Source organism: Dreissena polymorpha, chromosome 11, assembly GCF_020536995.1.
Source record: "Dreissena polymorpha isolate Duluth1 chromosome 11, UMN_Dpol_1.0, whole genome shotgun sequence".
In the NCBI taxonomy this organism is placed as follows: Eukaryota; Metazoa; Mollusca; class Bivalvia; order Myida; family Dreissenidae; genus Dreissena; species Dreissena polymorpha.
In genome coordinates this window covers 64,873,665-64,893,150 of record NC_068365.1, presented here as the reverse complement: position 1 = coordinate 64,893,150, position 19,486 = coordinate 64,873,665, and the positions used below count along the sequence as shown (strand labels likewise).

At 35.4% G+C, this 19,486-nt stretch overlaps 1 protein-coding gene across 2 annotated transcripts in view; it reads right to left on the bottom strand.

The window, feature by feature from the left end:
• Positions 1-9,740, bottom strand: part of LOC127850418 (uncharacterized) — a 28,580-nt gene extending 18,840 nt beyond the window's left edge. The window contains exons 1-3 of one of the 2 annotated variants that reach the window (XR_008035280.1): positions 9,494-9,740; positions 2,388-2,825; positions 1,514-1,612 (exon numbers count right to left, since the gene is read on the bottom strand). Coding sequence is in view for 1 of the 2 variants with exons in the window: in XM_052383444.1 (XP_052239404.1) it covers positions 1,514-1,526 (13 nt within the window). In the remaining variant the exon portion in view is untranslated. The remainder of the gene's footprint in view (positions 1-1,513; positions 1,613-2,387; positions 2,826-9,493) is intronic. The other variant, XM_052383444.1, reaches the window with a different exon arrangement.
• Between the last annotated feature and the right edge of the window lie 9,746 nt (positions 9,741-19,486).

Genomic DNA, 19,486 nt, shown 5'->3' with positions numbered 1-19,486 from the left:
TTTGCGTACAATATGTTAAAAGCGTGTTTTTGCACGCTTTGCAGTTTTTTTTTAGGACGCTCTGGGCGCCGCCATTGTTTTTTGACAGATACACTGTACACGCCGCTTTTATTGGAAAAAATGCGCTTTGTTAAACAAACCTGATAACCATTTTTTATAAGCACCGAAAAGATCTTTAATACGCAAAAAGAACTCAATAAAAATCAATACGAACCGATGTAAAAATAATATTTGTAACTTGATTTTGTAATTGTTAATGGTACGACAAGATTTTAAAATAAATACGTAACGGACTTGAAAATAATTCGTAATTACGAAAATACAACCCTTATCTGGAGCTCTGCCTCTTATCTGAAAAAATATACCAAATTTCATAGACGCACTAGTTCACGTGTTGGCTTATATGTTTGTCAAGTTTTAGCCCTCTATCAATACGACCGAGTCGTTCGGAGTTGCGCGCTACACAATAAAAAAACAAACATTTTGTCATATAAAACTTTACCGTTAAATTATGCTGAAACATAAGAACCAAATCGCGTGTTTGCATGTTTGTAAGTTTCAGCTTTGCAGCAATACGTTTGTTAGTTATACGGAGGTGCACTAGTTCACATGATGGTCAATACGTTTGTTAGTTATACGGAGGTGCACTAGTACACATGATGGTCAATACGTTTGTTAGTTATACGGAGGTGCACTAGTTCACATGGTGGTCAATACGTTTGTTAGTTATACGGAGGTGCACTAGTACACATGATGGTCAATACGTTTGTTAGTTATACGGAGACGCACTAGTACACATGATGGTCAATACGTTTGTTAGTTATACGGAGGTGCACTAGTACACATGATGGTCAATACGTTTGTTAGTTATACGGAGGTGCACTAGTTCACATGATGGTCAATACGTTTGTTAGTTATACGGAGGTGCACTAGTACACATGATGGTCAATACGTTTGTTAGTTATACGGAGGTGCACTAGTACACATGATGGTCAATACGTTTGTTAGTTATACGGAGGTGCACTAGTACACACGATGGTCAATACGTTTGAAAAGTGTCAGTACTCTGGTAGTAATACATGTTTAGTTATGCGCGACACAAATTAAAACACGAAGTCTTAACAGGGTGCAATAACTAAGAAATTAAACTCATCCCAGTAGCACCATGCGTTTTTATGTACGCGCGAACAAACCATGAGACGCACGGAATAACAGACAGACAAAGGAAAATATGTATGTCCCATCCCCGTCTTATGTGAAAGCATAACACACATGATGTAGGCCAATATGGTAGACACACAGCTGCAAATTAAAATAAATAAATACACAAAGTGCATTTCCATAATTAATTTAGTAATTTTCAACTTAATTATGTGTTCATTATTAAGATATAACTCAAGACAGTTTTATCTATTGGATAATGCTACATACACAGTCACATCTGTAGTATGACCTTAACATCAACAATGACAACTAATCGAGTTGAATATAATTAGTAAAATTACCAACTTACTAGTAGGAAGCATGAAGGACAGCAACCCTGTGAAGTGACTGTAAACCAGTCCATGGGCCAAACTTCCGACGGGAAGGACGTCACACACTTGAAGAGGCTCTAAACGTGTTCAAAATGTAAGTTAATGTCTTCAAATGCATGCGCGTAAATTAAACGTGTTCATTCTTCAAATGCATGCGCGTAAATAAAACGTCTTTATTCTTCAAATGCATGTGCGTAAATAAAACGTTTTTATGCTTCAAATGCATGAACGTAAATTAAACGTGTTCATTTTTCAAATTAATGTGCGTAAATTAAACGTGCTCAAAATGTAAGTAAATGTCTTCAAATGCATGTGCGTAAATTAAACATGTTCAAAATGTAAGTAAATGTCTTTAAATGCACGCGCGTAAATTAAACGTGTTCATTTTTTAAATGCATGTGCATAAATTAAACGTGTTCATTATTTAAATGCATATGTGTAAAGTAAAATTGTTCATTTTTTTTTATTATGTGTGTAAATGATAAGCGTTTATTCTTAAAGTGCATGTGCGTAGATAAAGCGTGTTCAGTATTCAAATACATGTGCCTAAATAAAACGTGTTTAAGTAATTGTCTTTAAATGCATTCAGAACAATACGAGATGCAATTTATTTGTGTGTTTTTGTTTATTTGAAACACGCAAAGATTAATTGTGTACACTCTTTTAAATCTATCCATGCTGTGTAATTTTGAATAAAGGAAAAATGAAGATCCATAAACATAATCATCAGATAAATTAACGTAACCAACGGCTATTTTTTAGACGGTACTGCCTTGGTATTGCATTCAACGTAATATTAACCGAAACAAACAGCGACCGTAAAATGTGAAACAATTTCAACACCTCCCTTACCGTTCAAGCTATCCAACAGCTTTTTCTCCCAGCCATCTTCGTTGAATTTCGCGATGAAATGGGGAAGTCTCTCCAGACATCCCACCTTGAGAGCAGGAATTTCGTCTTCCGCGATGTCAATCAACAGCAGTCGGAGCACCAACTGATTTCCCCGGTATTTTGACTCCTCCAGAGCGTGGATGGTTTCCAGATTGATCCACGGACTTTCAATGGCGGTTTTTCGTCAAAACGAGAACGGATTTGTGGCTTTCTCGCACCAGACGACGTATGCTTTCGCTTACCGGTCTTCCAGGGGTGAAACTTTTGCCGTCGAAATCCGCGGCACAATAAAGTCCGGCTTTGGTCAGGACGTCGTAAATTTTTTCCGTGATTTGCTTATCCTCGGTTGAGTGCATCAGAAAAACGTCATACGTGTACCCATCTTTCTTCGACCCCTAGCTAGATGCAAAATAATGCATTCCAAGTACTAAGACAAGAAGAATATAAAACGAGAAAATAACACAGAAACATCAAGGCCATATCTTTTGAAAAGACAAAAATAAATAAATACGACTACAGTAAAGGGTGACACTTAATTTTAAAAGGGCCTTTTCACAGATTTTGGCATGTTTTGAAGTTTATCATTGAATGCTTTATATTGATAAATGTAAACCATTGGATTAAAAAAGCGCCAGTAAAATCCAGAATAAAATTAAAACAAGGGCTGTTTGTAAAACATGCATGCCCCGATATGGGCTCTCCGTTGTAGTGACAGCCATTGTGTGAATATATTTTTTGTCACTGTGACCTTGACCTTTAACCTAGTGACCTGAAAATCAATAGGGGTCATCGGCCAGTCATGATCAATGTACCTATGAAGTTTCATGATCCTAGCCATAAGCGTTCTTGAGTTATCATTCGGAAACCATTTTACTATTTCGGGTCACCGTGACCTTGACCTTTGACCTAGTGACCTGAAATTCAATAGGGGTCATCTGCGAGTCATGATCGATCTACCTAGCAAGTTTCATGATCCTAGGAATAAGCGTTCTTCAGTAATAATCCGGAAACCATTTTACTATTTCGGGTCACCGTGAACTTGACCTTTGACCTAGTGACCTCAAAATCGATAGGGGTCATCTGCGCGTCATGATCAATGTACCTATAAAGTTTCATGATCCTAGGCTTAAGCGTTCTTGAGTTATCATCCGGAAATCATTTTACTATTTCGGGTCACCGTGACCTTGACCTTTGACCTAGTGACCTGAAAATCAATAGGGGTCATCTGCAAGTCATGATCAATCTACCTAGCAAGTTTCATGATCCTAGGAATAAGCGTTCTTTAGTTATCATCCGGAAACCATTTTACTATTTCGGGTCACCGTGAACTTGACCTTTGACCCAGTGACCTCAAAATCGATAGGGATCATCTGCGAGTCATGGTCAATGTACCAATGAAGTTTCATGATCCTATGCATAAGCGTTCTTAAGTTATCATCCGGAAATCATTTTACTATTTCGGGTCATTATGACCTTGACCTTTGACCTAGTGACCTCAAAATCAATAGGGGTCATCTGCGAGTCGTGATCAATGTACCTATGAAGTTTCATGATCGTAGCAATTAGCGTTCTTGAGTTATCATCCGGAAACCATTTTACTATTTCAGCTCACCGTGACCTTGACCTTTGATATAGTGACCTGAAAATCAATAGGATTCAACTGCGAGTCATGATCAATCTACCTATCAAGATTCATGATCCTAGGCATAAGCGTTCTTGAGTTATCATCCGGAAACCATTTTACTATTTCAGGTCACCGTGACCTTGACCTTTGACCTAGTGACCTGAAAATCAATAGGGGTCATCTGCGAGTCATGATCAATGTAACTATGAAGTTTCATGATCCTAGGCATAAGCGTTCTTGAGTTATCATCCGGAAACCATTTTACTATTTCGGGTCACCGTGACCTTGAACTTTGACCTAGTGACCTGAAAATCAATAGGAGTCATCTGCCAGCCATTATCAATCTAACTACGAAGTTTCATGATCCTAGGCATAAGCGTTGTTGAGTTATCATCCGGAAACCATTTTACTATTTCGGGTCACTGTGACCTTGACATTTGAACTAGTGACCTGAAAATCAATAGGGGTCATCTGCGAATAATGATAAATGTTCCTATTAAGTTTCATGATCCTAGGCCTAAGCGTTCTTGAATTATCATCCGGAAACCATTTTACTATTTCGGGTCACTGTGACCTTGACCTTTGACCTAGTGACCTTGAAATCAATAGGGGTCATCTGCGAGTCATGATCAATCTACCTATCAAGTTTCATGATCCTAGGCCTAAGCGTTCTTGAGTTATCATCCGGAAACCATTTTTCTATTTCGGGTCACCGTGACCTTGACTTTTGACCTAGTGACCTCAAAATCAATAGGGGTCATCTGCGAATCATGATACATGTTCCTATTAAGTTTCATGATCCTAGGCCTAAGCGTTCTTGAGTTATCATCCGGAAACCACCTGGTGGACGGACCGACAGACCGACAGACCGACCGACATGTGCAAAGCAATATACCCCCTCTTCTTCGAAGGGGGGCATAAAAATAAAATAAACAAGCAAATTGGTTGAATTGATATCCCCCGCCATTACATGTATACTTCTGGACACACACAATTTCTGGAAGGATGGACAACGCAAACGTGCATCATCCTCTTATACATATATATACTCATACCAAGTTTCAATGAAATCCGTCAAAGCACTTCAAAGATATGGCTCCGGACATACACAAAAAAAGGGTTTTTTCAGGATACAAAGGGCCAAAACTCTGTAATTATCCGTAGGTGTACAATACCAGATGGCGTGCATCATCTTCTTATTCATATTAAACTCATACCAAGTGTCAAGGAAATCCCCCAAAGCACTTCCAAGATATGGCTCGCGCTCCGGACACAAAAGTGCCGGTCGGACGGAAAGATGGAAGGACGGACAACACCAAAACAATATCCCTCCGCCTATGGCAGGGGATAAAAAAGTAACCCGCAGCAGGGCTCGGACCACTGACCCCTGGAGTCATGGATTAAAGGAAAACTACTTAGACCACTCGACCATCCATCTTCATACAACGAAGGAAGTACAATTTTATACTTGATATAAGAAATCCTCGTAGTTCCACAAAATATAGCGACAACAACAGAACTCTCCAAATTATTCAATCGTTTCGCGCAACGCTTTATCATTTTCAGTTTTATAAATCGTCAAAAGATGCATATAATTGCTATTTTAGAGCTTGGTAAATGTTCTATTACTGTGTCCTCACAAATATCATAACTAAAACGAAAAATTGTGAATCTGAAAAAACTTTTTTCAATTTTGTCAATTTACCAAAACGTGAAAATGCCCTTTTAAGTATCATACTTTTTATTTATATCACATACATCTGAAGCGTTAAAACACCCATTCCACCATGTTTTCACCAGCGATTCGTGTATGATCTAAAGAAAAACTACAGGAGGCATGGTCACATGAATATATTGGGTTCTCAAATGGATGTTATAGGTTGTAAACACACCAGTAAGTGGTGCTTTTTTTCAAACAACTTTTTTAAACAATTTTTCTGAAGAAATTCAACTAGTGAATAAAAGACAGTTTTTTTATGCGGCTTATGGGAATACGAAAAACATCAACATTACTAATACTTTATTTAATAAGCTTGTATTCTTGTCCAAAAATAGGGTATATGCAATACTAATAACTATATTATACACAGTGATTCTGTATGCAACGTAGCATTCTAGCACCGATTTCAGGCGTATTCAATTATGTATTCTTACATCTTAAGAAATCATCATTAACTGCAAAAAACTGTTTTTTATGCAATAAAGATTTTGGCAAATATATATTTCGGTAACTTGAGATATTTGCAAAAATAAAGTTCTTAACGGTGGGTTTTCATTCTGTCCAGCATGTGTGTAAAACGCGTGGATTCTGCACCCTGAACTATATAATCACGAAAACTGATTTGACATATGCAAAGCATTAATACAAAACCAAATTCGAATTTTAATTTCACGGTAACCACAGGTATAGGGCGCGTGGCCAAGTCATTTTAACACTATCAATTTGTCATAAAACAACATTTTTTATCATATTGACAAGTAAAAAAATCAAGCTCCATGTTGATTAGACGCTTAAAGTAAATACGATTCTCGGTTTCAGGTATTCAGTAACTCTGAGGCGCGGAACCAAAAGTTCGAAAAATAGCTTAAGGTGAAGGACGGATTATCGTACACAATTGAAATAAACATTCAAACAAAACGATTATATAAGTGTTTGGTGTGGACAAAATGACAAATCTGTGTTGTAAGTTGATAAACTCTTATTTGTTTATTGTACTAATGCATTTTATATTCGGTAGCTGAGGTATTTCGATAGTTTTACTCTTGTAAAATTGGCACTGAACTATCGGTCAGTACAATGATACAGGGGAAACTCTTCGGTGTAATATAAGAAAAAGTAAACTCCTCTTCGGTCCCAATGGTATTATAGTGACCAGCCAGGCAGCCAAAAACTGTGTATGGACATCAGCCAACGGCTTCGGTCCATATACGGTTTGTGGCTGCCTGGCTGGTCACTATAATGCCACAGGGACCTCAGTGGGGTTTACTATTTCTTAATTATCACATGACATACCCTGTTTCCAATGTAATATAACCATTACATATATTTTTACTTTACACATGTGTAATATACTTTTTAAGCGTTTTCATTGGCTTAGATTTCGTTTATTGACCAATCGCATTTTGTTATTTTGCTGAAATGACGTTGCAACGTCAAATGACGTCACGAAAAGTAAAAAACATTCGGGATTTATAATTATGTTTGCGTAAATATTTATTTAATTTCCTCATTTAAAAGCATGTGATAAAAAGATCTGACACTCGCTGTCATATCATACCACAGTTTATTAAACTCGTCCAGGAAATTCGTTAGGAAGCTCGCCAAAGGCTTCCTAACAAAATTCCTGAACTCAATCGTTTAATAAAATATGGTATGATATGACAACTCATGCCAGATCCTATATGTATGGCGTCTACATGCGAAGAAGCTTTAACGATGTAATAAAAACAAATATGGTAATTGGTACACACTAATTAATATAATTTGATACTTATACTGAGATATCGAGACCAATCGTTTAAAATCCTTCATCTTAATTCGAATAAGCAAGAAGAATCAAAATTATAAGTTTATTAACAACAACACGTGTTTATTAAAAGGAATTCGTTTACATATACCGGTACGCTAAAACGATGACTTGTTTGGAATCCCTCATTGGAATCCCATACTTTAAAACGCACGTTTTAAGTACACATGTATCATTGTGAAAATTTGATTTATGCAACATCAATGAAATATTGCAATTATTCCACCATCTTTAATCAAATAGGCAAGAATATCAAAATGTTATTGCATATGTACTAAAAATATGAAATCCCAGAATCCCAGTTTGGAATCCCAGATTTGAAATCAAACGATCGAATATATGAGCGTGAATATTGTATAATGCAGTATCATGTTACTTAAAATCTGGCAAGCACTGAAAGGAATCAACATAATCAATATTATTTGGCTCAAACATATTCAAACATTCAAACAACCCATTTGCTCCTTTTGATAGCATTGTTTTAAGTGCTGACTTTACGTTTCATGTATATTGTATATTCGTGAATGCAAATAAGCTTTAAAAGGGGATTTTCACAGATTTTGGCATGTGTTGAAGTTGTCATTTAATGCTTGATATTGATAAATGTAAACATTTGATCTAAAAAGCTCCACTAAAAAAAACAAGAATAAAATTAAAGAAATAAAAAAGTAACCCCCAAATGGGCTCGAACCGCTGACCCCTGGAGTAAAATAGTATATCGCTTAGAATACTCGGCCATCCGTGCTCAAACAAATGAGTAATGTATAAGCAATCCTCGTAGTATCACAAAATATAACGTCAACAACAGAACTCAAAATTATTCAATGGTTTCGCGTTGCAACGCTTTATAATTTTCAGGTTTTTAAATCGTCAAAAGATGCATATAATGGATATTTTATAGTATGGTTAATGTTCAGTATAACTGTTTCTTCACAAATATCATAACAACAACGAAACTTTGCGAATCTGAAACATTATTCTTTATTTTGTCAATTTACCAAAACGTGAAAAGGCCCCTTTTATGGTTACTTACGTACATGCAGGTACGTTAATGCAACTCGTACATTGCGTGATAAATACTGAGATTTTGTTCTGCATATAAAACATGATCCATACGTGTTTTAGTTGTTTTTATATACAGGACAAACGAGTTTTTTTCACATTTTAGGGATATTCAAGGGATCGTAATCTCAGGCAAATGTATAACCATGTACAATACGAAAAATGAAATGAAGAAAACGAAATTTGTCCGCATGAGCACAAGCAGTTTAGTGCATTTAAAAAATCACGAAACCATAGAATATAAAGAAGTGAAACTCCAGCTGCTGGAGCAGTATTGAATTTTCATTAAAAACAATTAGTTGGTCCTTTATTTAAGGCAAGTGACCGATTGCCCAAACAGTACAAAACAGCACAATACAAACCAACATAAACACAAAATATGAATAAAGCTGGGGTTACCGCCTTGGAACGGTCAATGCAAAGCATTGGGGGTTTAAACCTGGCCTGGTTATAGAGCGCTCAACCTCACACTTGGCCCAGCAATATTCATAATACATTTAAGTGTAAATAAAATTTAACGTCATAGCATTTTAACTCAAATTAAATAATACTAAAAGGGAATTAAAACGCATTCAATTTAATTACTATTTAATTACTCAATTGCATTGAAGATACAAGAGTAACAGAGTTACAACTTTTTGACGAACGATCAAATAAAACATAGAAACATTATCTGGAGAGAAATTCGTGTTCTGTAAGCCGATTTTATACCGCACTTGTCCCAATACTTAAAATACGACCCTCAACCGGCTTGGACCGGTTATAACTTAATGCAATATTATAGTAAAACCTTTGGCTTCATTTACCTGCAAAAAGCAGTACAGTACATACTACCAGTAAATCAGCATACATACCTAAAAATCCTCCTTCCCACATATCGAGCACTGAACAAACTAATGTCTTTCAATATCAACATTAACGAAGCCATGTTTCTCACTCGTTTTAATGACTCGGTTTGATTATCGGCGGCAACCACCACGGACTCTTGATGAGACAATAACTCCGTGCAACCACGTAGAAGATCCAATAGTATTTATTTGGAATTCAAGTTTGGAATCCCAGATTTGAAAATCAACAGGTTGAAATACATGCATTGCGGGTTGAAGATTTGAATTATGCAGTATTATGTTACTTCAAAACTGGCAAGATTTGAGAATAGATAATGAGTACCCAGGGTGCAGGATCACGTGACTTTGTTGGGTTCCCAACATTCTATACATAGATGGTACCGTCACTAACTTATTGTCACCTCTATACTTATACGCATCACACCATTTGGAGGCATTTATGACTACGACACAAAGAAGTCCGCGGATGAATGAAGAATTTGCTTTATAAGTAGACATTCATGTTATGATTTAAAAGTTAAGTATTATTGTGTTCAGTCTTACGGTCTTATGTTAGAATCAATTAAAATTTTCGTTAGTTTTCAACAATTTCGCTCTTTATTCATTTTTTTTAAAACTGTCAGTAAGACCGGTGTGACACAATGGGGTTCCCAATTAAACGATTATGGAAGTAAACACACGTGTAAGTGGTGCTTTTTTCCAAATAACCTTTTAAAACATTTTTTTCTAAAGAATTTCAGCTTGTGTTTATAAGACAGATTTTAAAGCTGCTTATGGCAATGTGAAATACATCATTTAATAAGAATGTGTTCTTGTTCAAAAATTCAATGTATACTGCACGATTATGCTTCACGCAACGTGAACTGCTAGCTGTCACCGATTTCATACGTATATAAGGATTTATTCTTATACCTTAATATATCGGCACAAACTGCAAAAAAACTGTCTTATATGCACTTAAGATTGTTTCATAATTATATTTCAATAATTTGAGATGTTTGCAAAAATAAAGTTCTTAACGGTGTGTTTACATTATGTCCAGCCTACGTGTCAATCCCTGAAAACCTCGTTGATTATGCACCCTACCGTTATTACACAGATACACTAAAACTTCTCATCTACTGCTGTTAAAGGGATCTTTTCACGCTTTGGTAAATTGACAAAATTGAAAAAAGTTGTTTCAGATTCGCAAATTTTCGTTTTAATTATGATATTTGTGAGGAAACAGTAATACTGAACATTTTCCATGGTCTAATAGAGCCATTATATGCATCTTTTGACGATTTTAAAACCTAAAAATTATAAAGCGTTGCAACGCGAAACGATTGAATAATTTGGAGAGTTCTGTTTTTGTCGTTAAATTTTGTGAAACTACGAAGATTGCTTATATAACGTATAAAATACGATCAGCATGTGTACTCGGCGGAATAGCTCAGTAGGCTAAAGCGTTTTTACTTCAGGACTCTGGCAGGACTCCAGGGGTCACTGGTTCGAAACCTGGTCCGGGCAATGTTCTTTTCCTTTTTTTAATTTTATTCTTGATTTTTTACTGGAGCTTTTACGATCCAATGTTTACATTTATTGATATAAAGCATTTAATGAATAAGTTAAAAAATGCCAAAATCTGTGAAAAGGCCCCTTTAAAGGGACCGTCCAACAGATTAAAACGTCGTTCGACGCGAATCGATATTTTGGGAAACTACGAGGATTGCTTATATAGCTAAAAAATACCTCCTCATTTGACATGAGCGTGGATGGTCGAGAGGTGAAATCGGGAGACATTTTACTCCAAGCTTCCATGACTCTAGGGGTCAGTGGTTCGAGCCCTGTGGAGGTTAACGTTTTTTCTTCTTTTTTTTAAAATTGTATTCTTATTTTTTACTGGAGATTTTTAGTTCAAATGTTTAAATTTATCAATATAAAGCATTTAAAGCAGTTAATGACAAGCTTTAATACATGCCAAAATCTGTTGGACGGCCCCTTTAATAGCATCACATTAAAGCCTCGCTCTGTGAAAAAGGGGCGTTACAAATGTGCGTAAACTGTCGTCCAAGATTAGCTTGTGTATGCTGCACAGGCTGATCATGGACGATAATTTCAACGATCATGGACGATAATTTCAACGATCATGGACGATAATTTCAACGATCATGGATGATAATTTCAACCATAACGGCGTTTTCGCTATCACGGGACTTCATTTAAAAGAAAACTATAACGTCAAATAGGAAAGTGTTGTCCCTTGTGAGCCTGTGTGGACTGCACAGGCTAATCTGGTAGAACACTTTACGTATATGCGTTAAAGCCCGTTTTCGCATAGCCAGTATCAATTCATTAACAGCTGTTTATACGTGTAGGGATGTGTTGTTCTTTTTTAATCTTTTGAGTGTGTATGCGTGCGTAAATACAGCTTCATTAATATGGTAAGAGCATACTAATTTACGTTCATGTACACTACGAAATAGGAAAGTAAGAACACGCTATTCGCCCAATTTAGAAGCATACGAATGATGAAAAGAATCCATCCTGAAACTCTAGACACATGATCAGGAGAGACATTTGTGTTTCTATCGGTAAGTATCACAACACGGAACAATACTTATTATACGGGAGGCGGAAAACTACAACGGGCGAGGCATGGTATGGTATTGCGCAAGGGGGGGGGGGGGTTAGAGGGTTAGGGTTAGGGTTTGGGTAAGTGTTAGGGGTCGGGTTAGGGTTTGGGTTAGCCTAAACCCAACCCTAACCCTAACCCGACCCCTAATCCTAACCCTTACCCTAACCCTTTTTGGGGGTTATCACCCCTGACCATGCCTCGCCCGTTGTAGTTTTTCGCCTCCCTTATTATACACCTTGACAATAAATCTCCGCAAGGTCAATGCAACCGTTGTCTACCATTAATTGCTGCGCAAAGAAGTAATGAAAATCAAAGAAGTAATGAAAATACCTGTTGTTGTAAGACTGAACTTGCGGACGAAACATCCACCCTCCAACATATCGAGAAATGAACAAAGTAACGTCTTTCAACACGAAAATCAACGAAGCCATGTTTATAACTCGTGTTAATCATCACTCGGACTGTTGCTAGTAAACACTATAAAGTTTCAAAAATGAGTAAAACGATTCAGATTGGTTTCCATAAGCTGAATATAAAACATGTATAAAGCATTGTAAACTCATCATTATACTTGACATAAGAGGTCGGTTATCTTCATATTATTTGTTTAGCAATAACAAAAATATTCGAAACCTGGACGAATCAGTAATTTTATTGATAACGTTTCCCTGGTAAGTTTTCATAATATCCAAATTCCAAGCTAAAAATACATTTATGAATAAAATTAACATCGCACATTGGTGTTGCTACTGCTGCTATTACTACAACCACTACTACTACTACTACTACTACTACTACTACTACTACCACTACTACTACTACCACTACTACTACTACTACTACTACTACTACTACTACTACTGCTACTACTACTACTACTACTACTACCACTACTACTACTACTACTACAACAACTACTACTACTACTACTACTACTACTACTACTTCTACTGCTACTACTACTACTACTACTACTACTACGACTACTACTACTACTACTACTATTATTACTACTACTACTACTACTACTACTACTACTTCAACTACTACTACTACTACTACTACGACTACTACTACTACTACTACTATTATTACTACTACTACTACTACTACTACTTCAACTACTACTACTACTACTACTACTACTACTACTACTACTACTACTACTACTACTACTACTACTACTACTACTACTACTACTACTACTACTACTACAACTACTACTACTACTACTACTACTACTACTACTACTACTACTACTACTACTTCTATAAATATTATTACTACTACCACTACTACTACTACTTCTACTACTACTGCTACTACTACTGCTACTACTAATACTACTTCTACTACTACTACTACTACTACTACTTCTACTACTACTACTACTACTACTACTACTACTACTACTACTACTACTACTACTACTTCTACTACTACTACTACTACTACTTCTACTACTACTACTAACTACTACTACTACTACTTCTATTACTACTACTACTACGACTACTACTTCTACTACAACTACATCACTACTACTAAGTTACTATTTCTACAACAACAACAACAACTACTACTACTACTACAACTACTACTACTACTACTACTACTACTACAATTACTATTACTACTACTACTACTACTACTAGTAGTAATAGTAGTAGTAGTAGTAGTAGTAGTACGGGCAAAAGCCCGCGAAGCGGGCGTTGACCGTTCATACATATGGGAATTTGGACATAAAATTACTAAGAATACCACATATGGATCAGCGTTTTTTTTCCTTCTTTAACTAGTACCGGGGAACGGTACCTTTCCCAAAGCCTACCGGAGGCTTCCCAATTTTAGCACCGGACCTTTCCCAATCTCGATATCTACCGTTCCGAACGATTTTAGGTGCCGTTCCCAATAGCCAGTGCCTTTTATTTTCGCTGGAAATATCTTTTGATATTGTCGAGCGTTTCATTTTCGGCCATTTATTTTCGCCGGACATTGTTGCGCAGAAAGTAAACAAAACTTTTCAAATGGGGCGCAACTCTAACCGCTGTGTAAAATGTGAATGGATTACAAAACCGCGACGAGTGATCGATATTTCCCGTGAAAGAATTCCATCGCTAAGACCAGTCTTCCTTACATCAATAAACTTTCTCAACACTAATTTTTCGTTGACATTAAAAAAAAACGTAACCATATTGAGCTTAATGCGCATATTACTTCTATGTATAGTTTTTTAAGTGTCAAATCCGGACAGTAACCATTCGGATACGGATATAAACAAATAAAAGTTTAACATAAAATTAAAAATAATGAGACATGGGTGTAAAATCCTATAGTTATTTACAACATATACATAAGCATTTAATGGCAGATGATCTTAATATCTTATTTGATGATTTGAAAAAAAATCAAAACAAAATATAAGACGTACCTTTGAAAATTATTGTTAAAGCATTCCACTCTAAAAACTCATTTTGGTTACGTGTGACTATTCTCACTGTCTATTGTTAAAAGATGTCAAACCAGTACAAGATCCATTGTTGTTGTTTTTGTTTAGTTTTTAAGTTTTTAATTTAACTCACATGAAACACTGCAGGGCTTGTAAGACTTTTAAGGGCTAAAACAAAATTATTAATATTATTTTTTATGCAACCTCAGTGCTTATGCCTATCACTGGAAGATATTTTTTTCCAATTGACGGGCACATTCTAACTGAAGTGGCAATAACACAATTTTCACATGACATGATACGATAGTCAAAATATCATAACCGTACTGTAGTTTTTCTGTCAAAACCTAGAGTTTAAAGTGCTTTGTGATGCAGAATATAGCCCCTAATGATAGATTACATGCATTTTAAAGGTTCCCAATTCATCAATTTTGCGACTCGCATTTTTCCCAATTCATTGATTTCGCGACTTGTTTTTTTCCCAATTTGAAGATTTCACGACTCGAAAAATTCCCAATTGTAGGGGTACAGGTACCTTTCCCCTTTGGGGAAAAAAAACGCTGTGGATACGTCTCAAAAAAATTTGCCACGCGACATATATTTTCGCGATGCTATTTATGACTTTGAACAAATCAAAAACACTTTGACATTTGCTAAATCACATGTAAATACATACCTCAGGAAAAGTTATATCAATGACATCATAATTGTGTAGCGAATCGCACTAAATATTCTCGCATTATTTGTTTTTCTTCGCAACCGTTCCAGAATTAAGTCATTACTCAATTATCTCCCCTGAATGCTCTTCTTCAGTGGGTATAAGCCGAAGACTGGTTCACTACATAAAGTGACAATCTTTACCAAACACAATTTAGGTGAACATAACCCGTTTTTAATATATTGCCGAATCTCAGATTTCTGTCGAATTTATTTGCTTTGATCTTTTCGATATCTTAATGTTATTATTATCCTGACAAGTCACAAACGCTTGTTAAAAAATTATTTGTATTAAACATTAAAAGTTGGCATCTCTATTCTTCCAGTATTCTCGCGGTATTTCAATAACGACACCCTACTGTTTATTTGTCAGAATTTGTGACACATTTTCCATTCGCTCTCATAAAGAAGTTTTACGTGTGATCATGAGCAATATTCTGGTAAGTTGTCGTTGTTATCCACCAGAAACACATTTATTCACAAAATTTAAAGATATTCAGATCGAACTTTTTAGTCTTTTAGCTTTAATTTTTAACGTATTTACACCTCGTCTGCTCGCACTTTACCGATATCCCGAAAGGTTACATATCACTATAATTAGTTTAGGCCTAAAAAAAACAAAATCCGATACCGTTGGATTTTCGTACCACAATCTTACGTAAAAAATCTTCCAGATTCGAAATCAACAAAAAACAAGACATTTATAAATTGTCTGCATTATTGATAAAATTTTAAGATATTTGTTGGTTTTCCATTTTTAGAAGCTGTTCTGCCTAGGCTAGAGATGGACATCATACAAGCCATTCTATCCAGCAAAACTGACAGTTTTGGTTTACAGAAATCAACAAAGGAGGGATTCCTGAACTATCAAAATTTCCAAGCTATACACACAGTTATTATCTGTGGTGATCTTTATTGGTTCTATTTGTTTACTTGGATGGAACATGTGTGAACTTTTATAGAACTTTGAAAAGTCTATATCTGTCTATCTTTGAACAAAAATCAGCTATGGTATAATAAGATCAGATGTGCAAACAATGTCAAAGGATTGTTAAATTAACAATTTGAAGGCAATTATGCTGAAAAAATATGAAAGTTCCCATGCAAATTGTGTCTGTATATCGACAATTGTCTGCCGATAATTGTCAAACTAGTAATACAAAACTTACCACAAGTATGTAAAAGCACTAAGTACCTGTGATCATTTTTAGTAAGATAGTGTAATTCTAAACAGTAGCAAATAGCTTGTTTAGTAAATGCATAATGCAATTAATATGATTTCTATTGTGTTATTAATAAATTGGTTATTACTTGTTAATCCATGATAAATGTTTTATGGCTAGTACAAAACCAGCAATGTTAATTTTGTAAAAGGTAATACAATAACACCACTTTGTAATTTCATATACCTAAATATTCTTGAAATGTAGGTTGATGACAGTGTTTAAGTTTTACTTATTTTGTAACTATTATTTTATGTGCAAATAAATTATGTTAAGTGTTTTGTATCTCCACACAATACCACATACCTTTTTATATATGTTCTGTGTTATGTGTTTTTTGAATGTTTAAATAAAAAATATGGATGATATAACATGATGCATTCTCATATTTGCATTCAAATTGTAACTATAGAGCTAAGTGTATGCAGTTTAGACTGTGATTTTAGAATTGCTACAGGGGTTTTTCAGCACTGTCTGAGCCTCCGGAAAACGGAGGCACTCCCAAAGCAAACGGACCCGATCCCAAACCGAAATTATAAATAAAAATCCCAATTTCTAAAAAAAAAAAAAAAAAGAGTCTTATGTGTCTTATAACTTGTTAGACTAACCAGTGTTTGTTTTGGTCAAAAATATCTGCTTTAAGGTTTTGACGGTACAATTCTTATCTCAGAGTGAAACTGTAACTGAAAAACAAAACTGCAGTACTTGAATAAACGTTGAACATGCCCAATATTGCATCTGTTTATATAAAGAAGACAAAATAACAAATAAAACAAATTTATTTGTTAAAACACTGAATTATTTAAGCATGATAAATTCACAATTTTTTCCCAAATGAGCCGTTTCATCGAAGCAAAAATTCCCAAAATGGCCAATTTTGTCGATAAAATTCCCAATTTGGTCAGACTCCTTTTCCCAAAATAGGCAGAAAAACCCCTGCTACAAAATGGCTAGTTTTTTAGTGGCGACAAAATTTAAACTATTCAACAATAGTTTGCGAAAGAAAATTAGAAACCTGCAAGATACCTGTATTTATTAAATATTTTAATTGCGAAACAAGTATGTTGTTATGCTGTTACACATAATTATACATTGATAAAAAATAAGAAGACAATTAGTCGTGTTAACGTTTCCCAACAGTAGAAATCATTCTTCTGATGAAGTCAGTGATATGCAGACGAAAGCTCCTGGTATGGCTTTCAATACGTAGTGTGTGTTATTTGACAGTCTAAAACTTATTGGATTAAAAAAAACTGTCAAATTTGTCAATCAAAATTGATTTGACACATCACAAGATTTTGATTATGTTAAATCAGTGTACTGTATGCTAAATGCAACTGCTTTAGCAAGCTGTCAAGTTGAATTGAGACATTTGATGAAACAAACTGTTTCCTGGGTAGGACCAGTACTTAGTGTCTATATGACGTACCATGACGTTGAAAGTCTACAAGACCTAAGAACGAGAAATGTACTTCGACGTACAATTTTCACCGACCTTTGAGTGTTAGCCAATCAGAAGACACCTTACGTCTGTTGCTTTTACTTAACTTTTAGAGATAATCGACATTTAACATTATTATTATTATTATTTATACCGAATTATGCGACTATCGACCGCGTACTCATAGATATTGTGCGTATTTATTAAACATTATTATTATTATAATTTATACCAAATTATGCGACTATCGACCGCTAACTCATAGATTTTGTGCGTATTTATTGACCTGGCGTGGCGGAATTAACCTCTGACTTGTGCAAGTTATGGTTATCACAAAATAAGACCAACGGGGAGGTTGTAATACATTATTTATCCCGTTAATGCTTAGTAACTGTTTGGTTTCCGTTGGAAATTTCCTACACAGTAATGCGCTGGACGGTCGTGATATTCCGCCCCGCATGATCAATAAATACTCACAATATGCTGAATAATTTTAATTTTAAAAAGGTAACAATTGAATCTTCTTCAAATTTGTATATAATCTATTTCAATGCATTAAATACTTGAAACTTCTATGTGTTGTTTTTTTTTTTTGCCATTCTGATATTTTTATTCATTTTGTCCTCAATTAAAAAAGAGATTTTAAACATTTATTATGAATAAATCTGAAGGAAAAGCGTCTCAAGAGACTAGTATTTTGATTGGCTGTTCAGAAAATGTGTACGTTGAAGTACAAACATGTGTGTCGAAGTACAAATTGTACTTTGACATACAAATATATACTTCGAAGTGTATTTTATATTTCTGTCGACGTACAATTATTGTTCTTCGACGTACATTTCTCTTTTTAACTTGTAGGTCTTCTTGACTTTCAACCCAAATGGTACGCCATAGTATGTCTTTAGGGTTATCTCAAGAATGCTCCCACTTAAGGGATCAATACAGAGACCTCCCAGTGACTAAGCCAGTAAGCAAACACCCCATCCACTATACCACAGACACTGAACCAGCTATAAATTCCTGTGGCTAGAAAACAAAAAATATAAGATGCTAGATCTTTAAGCTTGGAACATGTAACTCGTTTTAAGATTGATTTTTTTTTTATGCATTACTTAATTATTGCAACAATTATCATATTTTGAACACAATCATGTCCATATATTTATTAAAAATACATGGTTATCAAAAAAACTTAAAAAGCTTTTGCCCGTAAATTAGGTGTCACCTATAATCATATTAGCAGTAGTAGTAGTATTACAACAACTGTACTACTACTACCCTACAACTACAATAACAACAACAACAACTACTACTACTACTACTACTACTGCCACTACTGCTGCCTACTACTACTATCTATCTTTTAATACTGCAGAACTCCCCTCGTGGGTGTTACTGGCAGATATGGACACGGTCCGTTTCCTGGGAAGAACCAGTACTTGGTCAAGTTGGTGTCTATGGAGGAGATAATGAGAACGCTCCCCGAGTAGGAATCGAACCCACGAACTCCAGATCGCTAGGCGGACACCTCATCCACTACACTACCGCGACC